At 54.7% G+C, this 13,235-nt stretch overlaps 2 protein-coding genes across 5 annotated transcripts in view; one reads left to right on the forward strand and one right to left on the reverse strand.

The window, feature by feature from the left end:
- The first annotated feature begins 3,232 nt into the window (after nucleotides 1-3,232).
- Nucleotides 3,233-8,967, forward strand: CENPT (centromere protein T). Its single transcript, XM_032157689.2, has 13 exons — nucleotides 3,233-3,448; nucleotides 4,584-4,674; nucleotides 4,816-4,903; nucleotides 5,023-5,119; nucleotides 5,241-5,377; nucleotides 5,519-5,555; nucleotides 5,774-5,916; nucleotides 6,595-6,753; nucleotides 7,055-7,378; nucleotides 7,625-7,718; nucleotides 8,278-8,454; nucleotides 8,543-8,647; nucleotides 8,731-8,967. Exons 1-13 carry the CDS (start codon nucleotides 3,339-3,341, stop codon nucleotides 8,852-8,854), a joined length of 1,686 nt encoding a protein of 561 aa, XP_032013580.1. The 5' UTR covers nucleotides 3,233-3,338; the 3' UTR covers nucleotides 8,855-8,967.
- The window catches only part of LOC116470607 (translin-associated factor X-interacting protein 1), a 10,150-nt gene continuing 2,420 nt past the window's right edge, over nucleotides 5,506-13,235 (reverse strand). For 2 of the 4 annotated variants that reach the window (XM_058441125.1, XM_058441126.1), the window contains 11 exons: nucleotides 12,341-12,537; nucleotides 11,853-11,988; nucleotides 11,289-11,458; nucleotides 11,053-11,212; nucleotides 10,847-10,977; nucleotides 10,564-10,689; nucleotides 10,280-10,432; nucleotides 10,052-10,161; nucleotides 9,749-9,875; nucleotides 9,546-9,652; nucleotides 9,018-9,371 (listed from right to left, as the gene is read on the reverse strand). In XM_058441125.1, coding sequence (XP_058297108.1) covers nucleotides 9,131-9,371; nucleotides 9,546-9,652; nucleotides 9,749-9,875; nucleotides 10,052-10,161; nucleotides 10,280-10,432; nucleotides 10,564-10,689; nucleotides 10,847-10,977; nucleotides 11,053-11,212; nucleotides 11,289-11,458; nucleotides 11,853-11,988; nucleotides 12,341-12,448 — 1,569 coding nt within the window. In that variant the 5' untranslated portion in view covers nucleotides 12,449-12,537 and the 3' untranslated portion in view covers nucleotides 9,018-9,130. Of the gene's footprint in view, nucleotides 5,580-9,017; nucleotides 9,372-9,524; nucleotides 9,653-9,748; nucleotides 9,876-10,051; nucleotides 10,162-10,279; nucleotides 10,433-10,563; nucleotides 10,690-10,846; nucleotides 10,978-11,052; nucleotides 11,213-11,288; nucleotides 11,459-11,852; nucleotides 11,989-12,340; nucleotides 12,538-13,235 lie in introns of those variants that run through there. The other 2 variants (XM_058441124.1, XM_058441127.1) reach the window with 2 other exon arrangements.

Here is a 13,235-nt window from a genome sequence, read left to right on the forward strand (position 1 = left end):
GCCTATAATCCCAGCACTTTGGGAGGCCAAGGCGGAAGATCACCTGAGGTTAGGAGTTGGAGACCAGCCTGGCCAACGTAGTGAAATCTTGTCTCTACTAAAAATACAAAGAATTTCGCAGTGGCTCACGCCTGTAATCCTAGCACTTTGGGAGGCCGAGGCGGGCAGATCACGAGGTCAGGAGATCGAGACCATCCTGGCTAACACGGTGAAACCCCGTCTCTACTAAAAATACAAAAAATTAGCCAGGTGTGGTAGTGGGCGCCTGTAGTCCCAGCCACTCGGGAGGCTGAGGCAGGAGAATGGCGTGAACCTTTGGGAGGCTGAGGCAGGCGGATCACCTGAGGTCGGGAGTTCAAGATCAGCCTGACCAACATGGAGAAACCCCATCTTTACTAAAAATACAAAATTAGCCAGGCGTGGTGGCACATGCCTGTAATCCCAGCTACTCGAGAGGCTGAGGCAGGAGAATCACTTGAACCCAGGAGGCGGAGGTTGCGGTGAGCTGAGATCATGACATTGCACTCCAGCCTGGGCAACAAGAGTAAAACTCTGTCTCAAAAAAAGAAAAAAAAATACAAAAAATTAGCTGGGCTTGGCGGTGGGCACCTGTAATCCCAGCTACTTAGGAGGCTGAGGCAGGGAGAATTGCTTGAACCCAGGAGGCAGAGGTTGCAGTGAGCTGAGATGGCACCACTACGCTCCAGCCTGGGCAACGAAGCGAGACTCCATCACAAAAAAAAAAAAAAAAAGATTTTTTTTTTCCATATTATTCAGTAGTTCAAGGTTTTACTAGTAAATGAATAAATAATTTAAAACTTCAGGCTGGGGCCGGGTGTAGTGGCTCACATCTGTAATCCCAGCACTTTGGGAGGCCGAGGCGGGCGGATCATGAGGTCAGGAGGTCAAGACCATCTTGGCCAACATGGTGAAACCCCGTCTCTACTAAAAATACAAAAAATTAGCCAGATGTGGTGGCAGGCACCTGTAATCCCAGCTACTTGGGAGGCTGAGGCAGGGAGAATTGCTTGAAACTGGGAGGCAGAAGTTGCAGTGAGCTGAGATTGTGCCACTGCACTCCATCCCGGGCAACAAAGTGAGACTCCGTCTCAAAAAACAAAAAACAAAAACAAAACTGCAGACCAGGCACCATGGCTCACACCTGTAATCCCAGCACTTTGGGAGGCTGAGGCGGGCGGATCATGAGGAGTTCGAGACCAGCATGACCAAAATGGTGAAACCCCGTCTCCACTAAAAATACAAAAATTAGCTGGGCGTGGTGGTGCCCGCCTGTAATCCCAGCTGCTCAGGAGGCTGAGGCAGGAGAACATCTCAAAAAAAAAAAAAAAAAAAAATGCATTTAGGTAGTAACCATGGAAATATGTCTGCAAAAGGATAGCAAATTGAGTCAGATAACACAGATATCAGATCTAAATGACAAGGAATATTGATAGCTTTTTCTCTACAGTTCTCTTATTTTGAGAAGCAAGAATCTAATTTTTTGCTTAATTTTTTTTTTTTTCGAGATGGAGTCTTGCTTAGTCGCCCAAGCTGGAGTACTGTGGCTCGATCTCAGCTCTGCAACCTCTGCCTCCCAGGGTTCAAGCAATTCTCCTGCCTCAGTTTCCAGAGTAGCTGGAATTATAGGTGTGTGCCACTACACCCGGCTAATTTTTGTGTTTTTAGTAGAGACGGGGTTTTACCATGTTGGCCAGACTGGTCTTAAACTCCTGACCTCAAGTGATCTACCCGCCTCAGCCTCCCAAAGTGCTGGGATTACAGGCATGAGCCACCATGCCTGGACTTCTTGGCTCAGCTTTTTTAACACAAGCACAAATATGCCCATGCCTGTCTCAGGTATCTGATAATTTACACTTGATCTCGGTGCAGATTCTGGGAAAGCGAACTCCATGGAAGACTCAGAAACCAAGTTCTAATTCAGTTGCCATGAAAACTTAAGGTGAGGGGATTGTCAATCAGCGAAAAATACGGAGGAAAACACTAAAAATATGGTAAGCATCTCTAGCATTAACAATTTTTATTGGCTGGGTGCGGTGGCTCACGCCTGTAATCCCAGCACTTTGGGAGGCTGAGGCAGGTGGATCACTTGAGGTCAGGAGTTCGAGACCAGCCTGACCAACATGGAGAAACTCTGTCTCTACTAAAAATACAAAATTAGCCAGGTGTGGTGGTGCATGCCTGTAATCCCAGCTACTCCGGGGGCTGAGGCAGGAGAATCACTTGAACCTAGGAGGTGGAGGTTGCGGTGAGCGGAGATTGTGCCATTGCACTCCAGCCTGGGCAACAAGAGCAAAACTCTGTCTCCAAAAAAAAAAAAACAAAAAAAAAAAAAACCCAATTTTTATTTATTTTGCTAGATGTGGTGGTAATGGGGAAAACATTAATAGAACTTTTGAGAGCTGGAATTCATCTCAAAATTGCTCGTGTTTGGAGATCATAACATCAGTGCTGGATCACAAACAGCCTGTTAGCCTTGGAGCCTGCTTCCTGGTCTCTTCTGATAGAGATAGGCCCTATAGACAGATTTGCAAATGCAGATCTTTTAAAAATGCTTTTATTATTTTTTGAGACAGGGTCTCTTTCTGTTGCCCAGGCTGGAGTGCGATCACGACTACTGAAGTCTTGAATTCCTGGGCTCAAGCAATGCTCCTGCCTCAGCCTCCCCATTATCTGGGACTACACGCGCGCACCACCACGCCTGAATAATTTATTTTTATTTTTTTGTAGCGACCAGGGGGCGGGGGTCTCACTGTGTTGCCCAGGCTGCTCTCGAACTCCTGAGCTCAAGCTATCCTCCCACCTCAGTGTCCTAAAGTGTTGGAATTACAGGCGTGAGCCACCGCCTAGCCTGCAAATGCAAATCTAACCAGGTCATATGTAGGATAAAAATCTTTTTCCTGGCCCAAGCGTCTCTCCTCATCTTCGGAGAGAGAGATGGGAATGAGAGAGCCTTCTAATAATAGCAATTGCTAGTTACCAGTGCCCAGGCTTATCGTGTGTTAGACTCTGAGTTAAACATTAACTCCTTGAATCATTACAAGCTCCTTATCAGGTGGGTATCAACCTCAATTTACAGATGAAGAAGCCAAGACTTGGGCTGCTTGCATTACATTAACCGAGGTTTACCCGCAGCGAGGCTGCCTCCAAAGCAGCTGGAGTTTGCAACCATCACTGTCCACCCCGCGAGCTGCGATAGTGCGAGAACTACAATTCCCGTGGGGCTTTGCGGGAGCATCGCGAGAGTTGCCTTAACTGTGGCAGCGGGACCGCGGACCCTGCAGCTGGCTGGGCGGTTAGGAGGGCCCGGGCCGGAGACGATGGCTGACAACAACCCTTACAGCGACCCTACGCCGCGCACGCTGCTGCGACGCGTGCTGGATACAGCGGACCCGCGCACCCCGCGGCGACCCCGGAGTGCTCGGGCTGGGTATGTGAGGGGGCTCCCCGAGTACTTGAGCAACTAGAGGGACTGGGGAGTGGGGTCTGGGTGGGACCCAGCGCCGACTCTGTTCCAAGAAGGAAACTGAGTCTCAGAGAGGAGCAGGGCCTGGGACTCTGAGAACTGGTTCCATTGCTCTAGCCGGGCCCAGGCCAGCTGTTTGTGCCCCTGCCCCCAGGGCTCCAGGCAGCCAGCCCTCGGTACCACAGAGCCTGACTGATCCCGAGTCTTTGGGGGCTCAGCCACTGGAGATGGAGGATAGGCGCTCAGAATCTCACCTTCTGCTCTGTTCTCTAGGGTACTTTCCCCAGACCAGCCAGGGTGTGCCTAGGCATTTGCCCGGAACTTCTGCGTCCCGAGGGTTCCCACTGTTCCTGCGCATTGTCTTACTGTCCCTGTAGCTCTCAGCTGGGAAATGGGAAAGGAGCTAGAGGACAGCCTGGGCAGAAGTTGGGAGTCAGCAACTGGAAGATGCTTTGCTAAGGAGCAGGGAATTTGTCCTGACTCAGTGGGAGTGGCAGTGGGTGAGGGCTGTGGTGAGCTCACGGTGCAGAGGATGCATACGTTGACATCTGCCAGACCGGGACAGTGGAGTTTCTTTATAGGGAATGAGAAGCCATTCATTATAGGTTCTACACCCATGAGGTAGGAGCTGCGCCCTGGGAACACTTATGTGGCTCTGGAATCTGAGAGGGACTGGACTGGAGAGACTAAGGTGTCTGGGGTACCAAGTTCTTAAAAGATTTTAAAATACTTTAATATCCATTATGGATTGTTACTTTCATGTCTGGGGTGGATGCTCTTCCAATTGCCCCTCTTGTCTGTGTGGCTAACCCCTACTTATCCTTTGTGATTCTGCTGAAGTCACCTCTGTGAAGCCTTTTCCAGCTCCTCCTGGTTGGTTCACTCATATGCCCTCCCTATTCCCATACCCCAGGGGTCTTCTTCGGTCCACACTGCTGTTGACATAGGGCTGGGAACAGGGGCGATGGTAGGGGCAAGTGGTTTCTGGGTCCCTAGCCCTGAAGGAAAAAGGCTTCAGACCAAGACCCCTGATGAAGGCATGTTTCTATATCCTCTACCTTCCTCACCGTAATTCTCAGCGTTGCTGGTCTTTACGCAGAGCCCAGAGAGCCCTGCTTGAGATGGCTTCCTCCAGGAGGTTGAGTGGCCAAACAAGTACGATAGCCAGAGGGCGTTCCCGTGGAGCCAGGGTAAGTACCCAGCCCACTGACCCCAAAGGGCCCTGGCTGCCTCGGGGAGGGGGGGTTGAGGTCTAGCTCTGCTCTGGAGCCCACCTTGAGGAAATCTCAAGGCAAACGGACAGACTGGTTGCTTGGTGCTTTTGCCTATAGTCTATTGGCAGATCGGCCCATGTTCAGGCCAGTGGACACTTGGAGGAACAGACACCTCGGACGCTGCTGAAGAACATCCTACTAACTGGTAAGTGAGCTCTGGCCTGCCGGTCAGAGTTACGTACCAGTCCAACACCAGTCTTGTGGTATCTTTCATTCAGAGTGGCCTGTTCTGTCAGCCCCACCCTCTCCTTGGTGTTTCTGCAGCCCCGGAATCTTCCATCCTGATGCCTGAGTCGGTAGTGAAGCCAGTGCCAGCACCGCAGGTGGTCCAACCCTCCAGACGAGAGAGCAGTTGCGGCAGGTACACAGAATTCCCCCACCTTGGATTGTACTATGGGCAGCTTAGTCGGGGAGTTTCTTGGGGGTTGCAAAAGCCAGAATTGGACTTCCTGGCCCGTCTGAGATAAGCTCCATTCTTACAGCCTGGAGCTGCAACTTCCTGAGCTCGAGCCCCCCACAACCCTGGCTCCAGGTCTGCTGGTCCCTGGCAGGAGGAAACAGAGGCTGAGACTGTCGATGTTTCAGCAGGGAGTGGACCAGGGGCTGTCTCTCTCCCAAGGTGAGGCCCTGGACACCACTTTTGCTACCCTCTCCCTCCTGTCCTCTGGAGAGGCTAAGGAGTCCTGAGAGAGGGCCCTCACAGGCCTGGATCACTTACCATGGTTTTCTTCTTTTACATTCTCTTGCCGGTTGCTGACAGAGTCTCAAGGGAATGCTGATGCCTCTTCCCTCACCAGGTGCTGTTCTGGGCGTTTCCTGTTCTGGGAGTGGGTGGAGGAGAGACTTGGGGAAGGAGGTGCTGCCTGGGATGGAATCTGGCCATACTACTCCCTGCCAGTTTTAGCCTCACAGCATCTGTTCTAAGAGATGAGAGCCCCAGGGCAGATGGAGGGATCTCTGGGCAAACTGGGTCTCAGGTACCTGACTTTCCTCTGTGCCTCCCCACTCTCACCAGCTCCCTCAACCTGACCTTTGCCACACCTCTTCAGCCACAGTCAGTGCAGAGGCCTGGCTTGGCCCGCAGACCTCCCGCCCGCCGAGCTGTAGATGTGGGTGCCTTTTTGCGGGATCTGCGAGATACTTCCCTGGCTCCTCCAAGTAAGGTTGAGGTTTTCCCCTGCTGGCCTTTGGGGAAAGCTCTCCGCGTTGTGACAGATAGGAGGTGATGCTGAGTCAGGGTTGCACCCCTCTCAGTGGGGTCAAGGACAGTGAGCAACTCTGGTCAGTGGGTCTACAAGGAATTTCTGCCTGCTTTCTACAGGGGGCCCCTTTCCTTGGTCCCTCGGTGTCTCCCAGGGCCCCATATCCTTAGACTGTAGGGCTGGAGGTTGGAAAGGGGTGTGGTGGGGTGTGGTGTGGTGGCCGAAACTTGTTGAAAGGGGCCAGGTTTCAGGATCAGCTGGCCAATTCAAACTGACCTGGGAGCCTGATTACAGAAAACAAGTTCACCAGAGTAAGAAGAGGGTTTGGGAAAAAGGAGCAGAACAAGCAGCGAAGAGGTATTTTAAGTGGGCAGCCGGTGGGCGGGCAGCTGTGGGGACCTGGGACTGCCAGGCAGAGGAACAGGAAGGTAAGCAAGGAGGGCTGTAGGCGATAAGGCCTCGCGTGCTAGGTCGTCTTCTTTCTCTGAAGGCCACTCAGGGCGGACCCATGCAGCCCACTGTCCAGGCCCTGGCAACGCTGAGTAGCAGCCGGTGGGCCTGGAATACGCTGAGAGCCAGCTGGCCCCTGATCTCCAGGTGACAGCCTCAGAACCTGTTACTACTCTGCCCACAGACATTGTGTTGGAGGACACCCAGCCGTTCTCTCAGCCCACAGTTGGCTCCCACGACGTGTATCACTCCCTGCCCTGCATGCCTCACACTGGGGCTGAAGACGCTGAGCGGGCTGCCGGTCGCAAGACACAGAGCAGTGGGCCTGGGCTGCAGAACAATAGTGAGTGTGTGGCACCGGTGGCCTGGAGCCAAACTTAGCTTGGGTGAGAGTTGACAATGGTAGTTTTCCTTCCTCAAGCCCCTCTGTGCCCCTAGAGCACCCTGGCTGTGGCTGCCTCCTTCATCCAAGAGCAGAGTCCATGTTGGGCCAGGAGACTTCAGATCCATGTCCTGGTGCTGCCTCTGGCTTTGTCTTTCCTCAGTGGGCAGGGCTGGGTCTGCTAGTCCATCTTTACCCTTCTCTGAGCTATGCAGCCTTGGCCTGCTGCATCTCCAGCCTGTATTCTCTCCCCTTCACTCAGGCCCTGGGAAACCAGCCCAGTTTCTGGCAGGAGAGGCAGAGGAGGTCGATGCCTTTGCTCTGAGCTTCCTGAGCACCAGCAGTGGTGTCTCTGGAGAAGATGAAGTAGAGCCCTTACACGATGGAGTTGAAGAGGCAGAGAAGAAGATGGAAGAAGAAGGTGTGAGTGTGAGTGAAATGGAGGCAACAGGAGCACAAGGACCCAGCAGGATAGAAGAGGCCGAGGGACACACAGAGGTGACAGAAGCAGAGGGATCCCAGGGGACTGCTGAGGCCGAGGGGCCAGGAGCATCTTCAGGGGATGAGGATGCCTCTGGCAGGGAAGGTAAGAGGCCCAGTGCAGGGGGTGACTGGTGACAGCTGTGTTCAGGCCCTAGCAAACAGAAAGGCCTTGCCTGGGTTGTGTTTCCGGGCACTGGTGGTGGTAGGGGGTCAGGGAGACTGAGGGGCACCTGCTTGGCTGGAGCTAGGTGGGGCCCACCAGAAACAGGACAGAAATACTGTGGCTGTGCTGGCCTGGGTGAGATGGTCAGGTCTGGGATCCCTGTGACCCCACCCTTCTTCTTTGTAGCAAGTCCAGAGTCGGCCTCCAGCACCCCTGAGTCTCTCCAGGCCAGGCGACATCATCGGTTTCTTGAGCCAGCCCCAACGCCTGGTGCTGCAGTGTAAGATCCCACAACCCCATTCCTCATGGGCCTCTTGGGAAGGGAGCATTGGGTACGCTGTGTACATAGGGTCCTCCCCCTTCCTACGGGTATGCAGATGATTACCCAGCAGGGCAGCTTGAGCTGGGCTGGGGAGAGCTCACCAAGAGCACCCCTGCCATCCTGGTGCCTGCCTCCAGGGCTTAGAGGAGCCTGGGTGAGGGGGAAAGTATGTGGTTGGTTTGTAGTCAGAAAAGGCTTCCTGGAGGACGATTAGCAGAATCGGGAAAGGCAGCAGTAGAGTAAGGGAAGAGACTGTCCATTCTAAGGCCTGGGGTCATGGACCCAAGCAGGTACCGATATAGATAATAAGCCTGAACCAGGATGTCGAGTCGACTGTGGAGGGACAGAGCCCTGGGGAAAGACTGGCCTCTATGTGGCCCCCTGACCCAACTGCCCCTCAGCAGGTGGTCAGGGCTGCTGGTCCTGGCTGGCCATGGGCCACATTGTCCCAGCCTCAGCAGGAGCCAGCAAGACTTGCTCTTGAATAAGAGCCCCCTCTGTCCACTGTTGCCCTCAGCTTATCTTCAGAGCCTGCAGAGCCTCTGTTGGTCAGGCATCCCCCTAGGCCCCGGACCACTGGCCCCAGGGCCCGGCAAGATCCCCACAAGGCTGGACTGAGCCACTATGTGAAACTCTTTAGCTTCTATGCCAAGATGCCCATGGAGAGGAAGGCTCTTGAGATGGTGGAGAAGTGGTGAGTCCTGGGCACGTGGGGTAGGGAGAGGAACCCCTCGGGTCATGATCAGACTGTTCAGCCTGCCCCATCCCCACCTTCTTGGCAGCCTAGATAAATATTTCCAGCATCTTTGTGACGACCTGGAGGTATTTGCTGCTCATGCTGGCCGCAAGACTGTGAAGCCAGAGGACTTGGAGCTGCTGATGCGGCGGTGAGAGGGCAGAAGGTGTGGGGGTGCTGGCTGGGGGAGTTCTGGCGCTGATTCTGCCTGTCCCTTCTCTTCCTCCACTGCAGGCAGGGCCTGGTCACCGACCAAGTCTCACTGCACGTGCTAGTGGAGCGGCACCTGCCCCTGGAGTACCGGCAGCTGCTCATTCCCTGTGCGTACAGTGGCAACTCTGTCTTCCCTGCCCAGTAGTGGCCAGGCTTCAACACTTTCCCTGTCCGCACCTGGGGCCTCTTGCCCCCCACATATTTCTCCAGGTCTCCTCCCCCCCCCCCCCCAGCATCAATAAAGTGTCATAAACAGAATATTCTGCATTTTGGTGCATGTTCTGGGGCCAGCCAGGCAGGGACTGATTCCCCCCCACAACTCCCCAGCACAGTCTGGAGAATGGCATGGGTTCAGACAAACACTTTTATACTAAAAGCTAGGGGTTAGCAGGACTGGAGCATGCAGGCTGCCCACAGGTTCCTAGCTTGCAGGCCCTGGCTCTCGAGGTCCCACACGCCTGATGTCAATCACCTGAAGCCGCTCCAGGACAGTCTGGAGGATTTCCACCACGGCTTCTTCCTTCTCGTCACCCTCCTCTGGCATTTCCAACTCAGGGAGCTGGAAGGCCTGGCTCACGTAGGTGTTCACAGTCTGCTTGTCCAGGCTGGGGTCGATGGTCATCAGGGCCCCTCGCAGCTTGGGCAGAGTCACTTCCTCATGGCTGCCCCACAGGAAAAGAGAGTGACAGGCCCTGACCCCTCCTCTCCGTGCCCCAGACTCCCAGGTGCCCTTCTCTGTGCTGGGCTGAGCAGTGGATGGTGCATGGTGCACAGGGAGACCCAGGGGCTTCAGGGGCCCAGCCTGTGGGACTCACCTATGGATGAGGGTCACTCACAGTTCTATGCCCAGCTCCTGCTTTAGCTGCTGTAAGTACTCATCCTTCTCATCCATGTATTGTTCCCAGAGTTTTTGCACAAAGGGCTCACTCTGGCCCTCCTCATCCTGGGAGGGGCCACAAGTCGGGGGAGGGCACATTGGCTAGGGTCCAGCCAAGGCTAGGGCAGGGGCCAGGCCAGTCCCCGGACCCCACACACCCACCTCCATAAACAGTGAGTGGTAGTTAAGCAAGTCTGCATTGCTGCTGCTGGGATGCCAGCCCCCTGCCTCCATCAGCTCCTGGATTTGCTCTTCTGTCTTGAGAGGGAAGGTACTCTTGAGGACAGTGCTGTAGGGGAAACACGAGGGCCAACAGGGACCTGCTGAGGCCTGCTTGTGCCTCTCCCTAGTGCTCAAAATGGAGTGAGTTCCGAGGCTGTGGCCCTTCCCACGAGGTGCCCCTTTTCCCTGCAGATGCAGGAACAGTTGGGTAGGAGTTGGGGGTGGCCTGGACTGGCCTCTCACTTGAACTGCTCCATGGTTAGTAGCCCCTCGTTCTGACTGTCAGCATTTGTCATTTCCTTCAGCAGCTGGGCTACTGTCTCCTTCTGGGTGACATACACATTCTCACTCCGCTATAAGGAGAGAAGCATTATTCACTTGCTGTTCCTGGGAGTGGTGGGGGCAAAGCTGGTCTATGCTAGGGACAAAGACCGCTCTCAGTCTCCCCAAGGGGAATAGGCCCCAGCTCACCTTTCCCATCAAGACTGCATAGAACTGACTCATAACCTCGTTGGAGTGGAAGATCTTGATATTTTCAAAAATAGTGTAAGCCCAGGCCATGGCATCACTGGGCCCAAAGCGATGCTCCAGGAAATTGAAGAAGAAATCTGGAAACGTCTCTTTCTGCGGGATCGAGGAAATGCTCAGTCATCCTGCCTTAGGGTTGGTTGGCCCTCATCCCTGGCACCTCTGGACCTGCAGAGGACTCTGGATCTGAAGACCACGCTGGGCCAGAGTGGCTGGTGAGATCTGACCTGCTCCTCAGCAAGACGTTCCTTCCAGGCATCCTTGAGGAGGTTGACCACGTCCTTCTTGCTTGGCTTCTTGTTCTCCACAAGGCCATGAAACCGAAGAAAAGCAGGGATGGCTTCCCCATAGCCCTAGGAGGGAGGAGGATATCAGCTCATCTCTGGACCCATCTGTGGCCCCACCCCCAGTCAGCGAAGAGCTTCAGTTGGTTCCCCAAAAGCTTGTCTGAGCAGCAGGGCATGGCTGTTCTGACTCTGGCCCAAGCCCCACTCCTGGGGCCTACCCTACCAGACCAGGGAAGAAGTCTTTTTCCCGCAGCAGCCCCGAGCCAATCTCTTCCAGGAGCACGTCCACCAGCTGGTCGCTGTTCTTGCCCTCAGCCAGCATCTGCCAGCGCTCTGGGCCCCCAGCCACCACATCTGCATGTGGGGAGAGGGAGCTGGAGTCCGGGCCCACATGTAAGCAGGACCTGGGGCCCCGCCGGCTGCCCTCACCTTCGCACTTGGTCCAGTCAGGCCGCGGCGTGGAAGTGCGCTGGATCTCCTGCAGCTCAGAGAAGAATTGGTCCCGCTCCTTCAGCGTGCTCATATGCAGCTGCATCAGGATCTCATGTTCCTTGCGAACCTCCTCGTAGCTGGCTCTCAGGGTGTCCAGCTGTGGGCAAGGACATTGGCCCTGGCCCCCCACCTGTGAGACCCTGTCCTACCCTCCTGGCCCTGCCTGCCAGCACCTGCTCCTGAAGATCCTTGTTGGTCTTCTCCTGCATTTCAAAGTCCCTCCTGGGGACCACATCTCCAAAGTTGGCCTTCATGGTGTTGAGTTCCATTTGTGTGCGGGTCAGGTCTTGCCGGGTCATCTTAAGAGCCAGGGTTAACTTCACCGGGTCCTCCCCCCAGATGCCTGCCAGGGGAGGGGGTCCACCAGCCTGTGTCACCATGGCTTTCTCAGGGGTTGCCTGAAGCCCTCTGCCCTTCCTGTTTGGGGTTTCCTGGGTCTTGCCTACAGCACTACCAGCCTAGGGTTTCAGGCTAAAGTCTAGAAGCCCAGGAAACTGAGTACCAGGCCTGTCCAGCCCAGTGGGAGCCTAGGCTGCCTCAGCTACGAACTGTGTTCCTACAATTCGCAGTTCAACTCAGAAGATACATAGCCCTGGGGGAGGCAGGGACATCTCCCCTCTGAACGGTTATGGAATGAGAAGGTCTTAGGAATGTTGAATGAATGGGGCTTGGGGGTGAGACCAGACTCCTCCAGCGTCTCAGAGAAGAGAGAAACCCGATTCCTGATTCAGGCTTACCTGGCGACTGGGCTAATGACATGTCCTCCCGCTGGTACCGCAGCTCATTCAGGTCTGCGATGAGGATCTTGCGGGCATCTCGCTCACTGAGGTAGTGCAGGTACTCCTCAGCCAAGTTCTTCCTCAGTTTGGTCACCTGACGAGAAGGTGGCTGTGTGGTCAGGGGCTGCCCCTGGACCCCTGTATGCAGCTGGTCACCCCAGGGAGTGGGCTGGGTGCTGGGGGGCCCCATCAGGGACTGAACAGGAAAGGTGAAAGAAGGAGGAGATTGGCCATTTCTGAGAATTCGGCAAGGTGCCAATGCTTCCCCCTGTGGGGAAAGTGCTGAGCCTAGCAGCAGGGCAGAGGGTGGAGTTAGCAAGGCTCTGGGGGAAGGTGGTGGCTCAGTGTGTCACTCCCTGTAGAAAGGCAGAGCGGGGTAGGGGGTCACCCTTGTGGTGGGGTTGGCAGGAATTCGGGGACTTGGTCATCACACCACTTCCATTCACCTCACTCTGCAATGAAATCTTCTCCTCATTATTTTTGTCGATGAGTTTTAGCAAGTTCATCTTCTCTTTCTTGAGCAGGGAGATTTCATGCTTCTCCTCAGCTCTCATGGCCAGGATCCTCTCATTGCAGTCCTCATTCACAGTGACAAGCTTGGCCTTCAGGGGCTCTAGAGCCCGAATCTTCTCCCTTTGGTGGGCTAAGCAGAGACAGGTGGGAGAGCTGCTTTGGGGCCATGGAGAACAAACAGCCAGAAGACACAGACCCTAAGGTCATGGGTGAGTGGCTATGTCGCTTGCAAACCCCAAGAATCTCTGCATGCCTTGTTCAAAGCCATGGTCCCTGTTTCAGGCCTTCCTGCACTTGATTTTAAACCAAGGGCAGAGTTCAGATGAAGACCGGGGTCTCTCCTATGTCCTTTCCCCTACAGCCTTAAGTCCTGCAACTGCACCATGTCCTGCACCTCCTGAGCCTGGCAAGCCTGCTGACTCCCAGAGGTGCTGACTCTCTCCTGGGGTTCACTCCCTTGTCAACAGGGACTGCCCCACTGTGCTTCTCAATGACAGGGGTGGTCAGGTGCTCTGGGGTGCCCTATCACGGAACAGTCTGTGCAGAATAGCTGAGGGGCCTTGGTGACCTCAAGGCCCAGTTGGTAGCTGCCCCAGCCCTGCTGTGGAGCACCAGAAGGTTGAATAGGATCTTTTCCACCCCTTCCAGGCTGGGACAAGGAGGGGAGCTGCATTCCTTTTTTTTTTTTTTTTTTTTGCGATGGAGTCTTGTTCTTTTGCCCAGGCTGGAGTGCAGTGGCGTGATCTCAACTCACTGCAACCTCCACCGCCCAGGTTCAAGCAATTCTCCTGCCTCAGTCTCCCAAGTAGCTGGGATTACAGGTGTGTG

Source organism: Hylobates moloch, unplaced genomic scaffold (assembly GCF_009828535.3).
Source record: "Hylobates moloch isolate HMO894 unplaced genomic scaffold, HMol_V3 SCAFFOLD_6, whole genome shotgun sequence".
Classification (NCBI taxonomy): Eukaryota; Metazoa; Chordata; class Mammalia; order Primates; family Hylobatidae; genus Hylobates; species Hylobates moloch.